This window comes from Gavialis gangeticus, unplaced genomic scaffold (assembly GCF_001723915.1).
Source record: "Gavialis gangeticus isolate Ggan-Ray unplaced genomic scaffold, GavGan_comp1, whole genome shotgun sequence".
NCBI lineage: Eukaryota > Metazoa > Chordata > Crocodylia > Gavialidae > Gavialis > Gavialis gangeticus.
Genome location: NW_017728992.1, coordinates 108010507 through 108018746, shown reverse-complemented (window position 1 = coordinate 108018746; position 8240 = coordinate 108010507). Strand labels below are relative to the sequence as shown.

Sequence of the window (8240 nt, the reverse complement as noted above, 5' to 3'; positions counted from 1 at the left end):
TTGGAATTTTTATCAGAGAATTAATGATTTTGTTTTTAACTTTTTTTTTTTTTTTTTAATCAGGGGAATCTAGGGTCCCTGGTTATAACATAGGCAGAAACCATTTCAGAAACACTTGACAAATCTTGCAAACATGCAAGAAAGAAAATAAAGCCTTAGGTGTTAAGGCTTAAACCAATCTTTAACTTTTAGACTTTGGGACAAGACTTCCTGGGAGGCAGAGTATCCCATATTTGCTTGTTACGTGGTTTCTTCCCATGAAGCATTTGATGCTGTCTAATGTTGAACATGAGAGAGTGAGCTAAAGTGGCCCCAAATCAAATTCAGAATAACGATTTTTAGGTGATGTGTCTTGAAGACTGTAAGGGTGGGCTAAGGAGCAAATTACTGTGTTTCTACTGACAAATCTCTGTACTTGGATCATCTGAAGGTATTCCCTAGGCTTAAATTGGACTATTTTTATTGTCTGCAGCTCTGTAAAAAGGTTCAGAGAGAGGTTGTCTCTAAGGCTCCAAATGGACTTCTTCATTGGAGTGAGATCAGTTGCAGGGTGGATTTGATTTAAATCACTGGTCAGGAAGCCTCAATTTAATCATTGTTTTCAACAAAAAATGCATTCTTGTTTGCTATAACCTTAATTAAAATGTTCCCAAACAGAGTCACTTTTATGGCCTGGCAAGCCTGCTGCCATATGTTTTCTCTTCTACCATACCATTCCCTCACTAGATCTCAAATCAATGGAAGCTGTACTCAAACTTATCCGTCAAGATTTCTGGATTAGTCTGCTCAAAATGTTTCTCTTTTGTTTCTACTGTCTCTCCCTCCCTGCATTTATCTCCAGACTCTTCCTTGCCTAGACCTACTCTAACTCTGTGATCTTCTGTTCATTTAACCTTTTTAAAGTTGGCAATTTTAGAGAGAGGTAAGGACTTGACTGTGTGTACACAAACTTGCAGAGAGAGAAGAGGGCTGATGGGTAGGTAGTTGGGTCTGTTATTTCTCATCTCCATATACTGCTGTTAACAAGGATGTTAGCTCAGGAGACACAAATCCACAGTTTGAGAACTGAAACTAAGCATCACAGAGATGCTTAATGGGATCTTCTAGACTGAGCATTGAGTCCCACTGGGTAGAGTGGTTTTCTTTAATCTTTACTAATCTATAAAGGAGCCTCTAGGAACCACATAAGGTTGCACCCTAATAGAGTCCATGGCCTGTTGTGACCTATTTATAAAACTTTTATGAAAAGGTTATATACTATTTGAGACAACATATTCACATAATTAGACCTTATAATCCCTATTCCATGATTATATCTTTGAGCTTTGACATAAATTAAAACTATGTTTTATATAGGTTTTTTTTTAAAGCATCTTAACAAAAAATATGATTAAATAAAAACATCCAATTAAAAAGTAAAAGTCCTGTGACCTATTGTTGCTGCACAGTTGATTGTGCTCCAGAGATATCTATAGACATCCCCAGTTGGTGTATCTTGATTTTTGGGGTATATCTGCAGGGGGGGACCCCTGTTAGCAGACCTGCTCCCTCTGTTTGGGACAGTTGCCTGCAGGGGATTCTTTGCCCTCTGCCCCCCCATGCCTGGATGTGTGGGTGTGTGGGAAGGGGGAGAGTGGGACTTGAACAGGTCCCCTTTGAGTTCACAAGCAGGTGTGGGGAAACTCTGCAAGGGATTTCCCTGTGCATCTGCAAGCTCAAGGGGGAGGGGTCTCACGCTTCCGTCTCCATGGGGGGGGGACGAGGGAGAGAAGCAATTCAGTACATCATGTGGGTTCTATCTATCTTTCAGAGGTGGCCTATGATGGTACTTTTGGTGGGGAGGGGTGGGGGGCAATGACTTGGATGGGATGGAAGGAGGATGTAGTAGTTTTATTCCATTTGTGATAACTGAAATCTGGAATTGCAGGTAGTTGCCCATCCTATCACTTCCTTTCTTGAATTATTCTACATAGTAGCTGCTTCTACCTTCAACTAGTCTCTTAATGAACTTGAGTATTGCTAATATTTTTCTCTTAACCTTGGTTCTTGAACTCTAATGTACTATGGGTGATGCACTTTTTAATTTGCATCCAGTCATCCCTTATCCCTGTTCTGGTTCTCTTGCACTGAGGGAAACAATTTTAATTAAAAAAAAAAATCTTTTATTTTTGGTGAAGTTGCACATAGATGAGCCGGTGTTGTACTGATAGCATGAACTTGAGCTTTTGTAACTACTCCCCCTCTATCCTCAACATAACTTCCCCATGTTGACACTTGTATCTGATATCTTTCTTCTTTCATTTGTCAGCATTTACTCTGGAAAAATCATTTCAGAAATACTTGAAGAATTGTACAAACATGTAAAAAAACAAAAACAAAAAACCCAAAACCGTCATGGGTTTCTTGTGTGTAATAAATGGAATTGTTTGGAATGGTTGGGTAATTTGTAACTCGGCTTTTGACTTAAAGCTCTTAACTTTGCCATTGTGTCAACAGCAGATGCTGTTGTCAGCTCACCTACCTCTAGGCCATTCTCTGCTTTAAACTTTCTGGGAGGCATCATAATTTTAAACTTACTGTACTGTTACATGAATCTTAAGGCAGCACAGAGTACTGTAGACCTCCTGGCTAAGAAACAGGACCCTGAGTGTAGAGATGTGGTTATGGAAACCTAACTTAACATTACCAGGCTATGATTTTTAAGTGTTTCTTTTAAAACTGCCACCTTGTAACTGCTTAACATTTTAAAAAATGCTTGTTTGGTAACAAACTGTCTTTCTGCTTCTAATTGACTTTAACTAGATGATTTTTTTTTGTTAAAAGAAGGAAGTATAAAATGGAATTGTTTTTTCTGGTCAGAACAGTGTTTGGGGCATTTAGCCATTGGTTTATTGCTTTTTTTAAGTCTTGTTTCTTATTTTTTATTAATTTTCCCCCCTGCCTAAAAATTTAAGTAAAATAAAAAGTAAGTGGCTAGAACAGCTCAAAGCTGAAGCTGCTCGTATGTTTCAAGGTGTCATGGGAGAAAAGGAGAATTCTACTGGAATATATTTTTAAAATATTCAAGTAAAATCGATCACTTTTGTTTTGTATGTTTTCTGGTCTAAATTTTATCTACTGAATAATACAGCTTGGCTTTAAATCAAAGCCAAATTTGATATGGACTTGGCTGTTGTGACAAGCTGTTGCCTATAAAAAGTCTGTTTCTGCCAAGAATCTTTTTTTGGGTGAAAGGGAGTTTGACTCTAAAACTATGTGATGGTGGTGGTGTTTTTTTTTTTTTCTTATCTTTTTTTTAAAGATTATATTGCTGATCTCAGAAATACTTAAATGAAACCTGAAGAAGTCTCTTTTAGTTTGCTATACTTTTTAAAAATATGTAGGCAGACTAGAGTTGCGCTTTTTTTATGATCAGATGACATCTAATTGGTACATAAAGAGTAACAATTAACATCTTTGTTTAATTTTGCAAGCATTTGAAGTTACTGACTGTTCCACTTTCTTAGCTTTCTAAGCCTGTATAGTATGAAAATGGGTATAATGCGTAGGCATAATGATGCAAGTATGATTGATTGATTTCTAAACTTATTTTGTTTTGGTTTATGAAAACATTTGTTCTGAGAAACTGCTTTCTGTTACTTATACTTTTATAGACTTCAGTGAGTTATCCTCTTTTAGTTTAAGCAATCCCATAAGAACCCTGTGTCTGCAATGCTTGTGTTGTATTAATCCCATGCTTTAGTGTTCCTGCTGGGATCAGGAAGAAACTTTTCTTCAGCACTTGAATGCATTGCTTTACTTGAGACTCTCTTTCCTTTCTCTGCAGTATTAGGTACTGGCTTGGATTCATTGATGTCTCTAATAATCCTTAAAAAAAACTTTTGGGTCCCTTACTGGTAGGTTGTGCTCATAGTTAAATTAGTAGCCAGATTTTTGGGCTCAGGAAGGAATGCTTCCTCAGATCATATTTTCAAGGACCATTATGGGGTTTTTGTTTTTTTTTTGCCTTCCTCTGTAGAGGGTGCAGTCCTTTTCCTAGAATAATTCTAGGTACATTTAACCAAGTTCCTCACTGCTGTAGGAGTCCTAGGTATTATTGGTAGCGTTGGTTGCCTCCTGAGTAAGGGAAAGGGTAGGTGGGTGGGGGAAGTGCTCTTCCTTCTGCTTTTCATAGTTTTTATTCTTTTAAGATCTAAGAAGATATGTTGACCCATTTCCTTTTCAAAATGGTTTTTCAGGACTTGAGCAGGGTAGGATAGGATTGTACGTATAAATTTAGGTTGTGGATGAACAAACTTCTCCCCCCCTGCCCCTTTTTTAAGTGGTTTCAAGGTGCTGCTTGAGAATTTACATCTTTTAAGATATTAGTAAGTTGGCATGCCACTATAGCACACGAATGCTAAATTCTTCATAACTTTGCAGCTGTAAAATTTTCAGACTTAATGGTTTTGTTCATATGTATGCACAATCTGTTACAACATAACTATTGCAATTTTTTTATACTGGTATAACTGCCACATGTCTCTGTGCTACGTAGCAGGAGGGAAAGGAGCTGGGCTAAGGTGTCCCCATTGTAAAATAAGGTGGAATAGCTAATGTGCTGTAAATTCATTCTCTAGTATACTACTTATGAACTTTCCTGGGTGCATCTACATGAGCCATTAATGCAAAGCAATAAAGTGCAGAGCTTATTGCTCCGCATTTTATTGCTCCTGGGCATGTGGTTTACATGTGCACGTGGACTGTGGCACATTGCGCTGGGTTGCAGCAGGAGACCAGGCTGGCAGGAGATCTGGGGGTTCAGTCTGCCAGCCTGGGGTTGCTCCGACTGGACTCTGTGCTGTGGAGGGGATGGCTGGGGCACGAGGGTGCTTCATTGTGGAGCTAGCTGGGAGGCAGCCCCCACACTGAAGCACCCTTGTGCCCCAGCCAGCTGGCTCAGAGTCTTCATGTGTGCTGCTGTGCACAAGAGAACTCTCCAGCAGGGTAGGACATGTAAATATATTTACATGTCCTACCCTGCTGCAGATTTTTTGTTTTGTGAGCCCTAATAGGGGTGCACGTGTAGATGCTGAGACATTTACTGTGTAGTTGATTAGTCAACTATGCAGTGAAAATATCATGTAGATATGCCCCCTCTGTAATCAAGACCAATGTTTAATTTTGTTTTATTGGAATAAAATTAATTGATATAGGCAGCATCTGTTTTTATTTATTTTCATTTCACTGCTGTCTCCCTCCCCCCGACTGACAACAGTCTAAGGTGTAAGCTTAGATATTTTTAATTTCTTTTGTTTCGTATGCATCAAGGAGGTCCTCTTGTATACAGAACTAAAATAGAATTGCTATAATAAAATTTAATTTAACAGAGTTTTTCTTCTTTTCAGTTCACATGAGGGATCCGAACAACCAGCTTCACATAATTAAAAACCTGAAGATTGCAATCAACAACATTATTACCCACCCTCCTCAGCCAGGAGCCATTCGGAAGCTTCTGAATGATGTTGTGTCTGTCAGTCAACCTGCTGAAGGATTAGTAGCTAATGTGATTACTGCAGGAGATTATGATCTCAATATTAGTGGTATGTAACAAGACTTATTGTGTGCCTTCTCAGTGTTCAGAATTGTGCATCTTTCTTGAAACTGGTGTTTGCTGTATACTTTCGGAGTTTGTCTCTAATTGGTAGCTTGCCTTGAATGTTGAATAGCACTGCTGCACAACATAGAATATGGATGCCTTAAAGTACCTCTGTGGTATACTTTCACTCTTGGTAACTTTTAATATTGCCAGTTAGAGGTGCATTGATAAATTGGTGCCATATTGGATTGACACTGATAAAAGGAAAATTAACATTATCAGCTGTCGGCTTTTTTTTGCTGGTGTAGCTGATAATATACTGATAAATATAATATGCTTTCTGGCTGGGGCCCCCAGATGCTGTGTGCATGTGTGTAGCTGCATGCATACATGTGGCTAGGAATGCAACTGGGCAGCATGGAGAACAGTGCCCTGGAGGTAAACCTGCAGAGGGGAAGAGGCAGGGGAGGGGAGTGGAGGCAGATCGAGGCCCCTGTGGTGAGGGAGGGGCTGGGGCTGGGGCTGGGGAAGGGCAGTGAATGGGACCCTGGGATTGGGATAGGGAGCAGGATGGAGCCACAAGCAGCTTGTCCAGGGGATCAGTGTTCTGGTGCTTAAAAATGGCAATGCGGGTGCCTGAAATTAAAGCTCATCAAATGAGCATTAGTTCAAGCACTGTTGCCACCATTTTTAACTGCCGGGATGCTTTTAACCAGAGCAGAGCCAAGTGAGGTGACGACAGAGGCAGGCTGCCCACTGTGGGCTCAGGGCTTTTTGTGCTGCTGCCTTGGGAAGCATGCACTGGCTGCATTGTGTCCCCTACCTATCCAGCAGCTGGAGGCACAGCTCAGCGCTGGCCCTGCTGCTAGATGGGCTGGGGGCACAGCATGGCCAGCGCACAGCTCCCAGGACAAAGCCATCAGAGCAAAGAGCCTGAGCCCCCATGCTTGAACTTTGAGCTTTAGTGCACACACGCCTCCTCAGCAGACTTACCTGAAGGGGGCACTGTTCTCCACACTGCGTGGCTGCATTCCTGTAAATCCATTATCAGATTAATATCTGTCGACTATGCCTGGTGAATATTTGGCTATCGGTATTGACCAAGAAAATTTTTATTGGTGCGCTCCTATTGCCAATACAGAATATTTAAAGAATGATTTTAATAATTGTGAGCACTTCTGCAGTGGACAGATACCTAGTTTGCAGTAATTTTATTTGAGTCTTTAAGTGTCATGTTTTCAAACTGCTTCAGGATCATGATGGCTAGCAGCTTCTTAAAGTGAAAGCTGAGATTTTTATAGTTGCAAAACTCCAGATATCAAGACTTCGACTACTCAGAAATTAGATGTGTAATAAATCTTTGAGAATTGGCAACGCTTATCTCTTCCCAGTCAAGACCATAATCTATTAGGGGCATGTCTATGGCTTCTGGTGCTCAAGAGCACCAGAACCTACTTTCTCCCACTTAGAGATGCCAAATCTGAATATGTAACAGAAGTCTCTCCAATGGATGCCTCTTGTAGCTACTGTCAGGCACACCTGTCTGGCACAGGTCTCAGGTTGCCAAAGTGACTGTATTTGTGGGTTTGGTGTGAATGGGAGGGGATGGGTGATGTGGTAGTAAGCGTCTTGTACTGGGAATGCCAGGTTTACATGTAGACATGATCAAAAAGGTTAAACGTGCTTAAATTTAAATATAGATTTTTTTTTTTAATTTCACTCTTTTAATTTTATCAGCGTGGTATTCTGCCACCTCTCGCACTTCCCTACCCTCTCCCCTCATGCCATATGCCTAACATCCAGTATGTGTTGGAGTTTACTGCTACATTGGAAAGAAGGGGTCATCACCAGGGATGACTATTCTGCAGTTGCTCGGGGATGTAGGGGGGTAGTTAGGAAGGCCAAGGCAGAGATGGAACTGGGACTAGCTTCCCAGATTAAGGACAATAAGAAGTCCTTTTTTAAATACATAGGGGGCAAAAAGAAGGTCCTGTGTAATGTGGGGCCCTTGCAGGATGCGTTGGGAAATTTGGTTGTCACACCAGACGACAAAGCTAACATGTTTAACGATTTCTTTGCCTCCTTCTTCCTAAGTAGGGATCTGAACAGCCACCTTGCTGCTGGGCCCCCTTTGGGGCCCGGGGGAGGCACACCTCCTGGGCCAAGGGTTAGCGAGGACTTAGGTAGCTTCTGGAGGGGCTGGATGTATTCAAGTCAGCCGGTCCGGATGATCTCCACCCTAGAGTTCTAAAGGAATTGGTCGAGGTCATTGCAGGACCCCTGGCACGGCTTTACGAGCACTCGTGGTGCTCTGGAGTGGTGCCGGAGGACTGGAAGAGGGCCAATGTGGTTCCCATCTTCAAAAAAGGGAGGAAGGAGGACCCGGGAAACTATAGGCCAGTTAGTCTTACCTCGATCTTAGGCAAGCTGTTTGAGAAAATAATTCTGGTACACATCCATGTGCGACCAGCAGGGGACTGCATGCTTAGGGGCAACCAACATGGGTTCATCAGTGGCAGGTCCTGTCAGACCAACCTGGTGGCCTTCTACGATCAGATCACCAGATGATTAGATGCAGGGGTAGCAGTGGACACAATCTTCCTGGACTTCTGGAAGGCCTTCGACACTGTCTCTCACCCCGTTCTCATTAAGAAACTGGGGG

At 41.6% G+C, this 8240-nt stretch overlaps 1 protein-coding gene across 8 annotated transcripts in view; it reads left to right on the top strand.

Annotated features, from left to right (window-relative positions):
* The window catches only part of TRAPPC8 (trafficking protein particle complex 8), a 142077-nt gene that overhangs the window by 37623 nt on the left and 96214 nt on the right, over nt 1-8240 (top strand). For all 8 annotated transcript variants that reach the window (XM_019526701.1, XM_019526695.1, XM_019526688.1 and 5 more), the window contains exon 2: nt 5388-5582. In XM_019526701.1, coding sequence (XP_019382246.1) covers nt 5393-5582 — 190 coding nt within the window. In that variant the 5' untranslated portion in view covers nt 5388-5392. The remainder of the gene's footprint in view (nt 1-5387; nt 5583-8240) is intronic.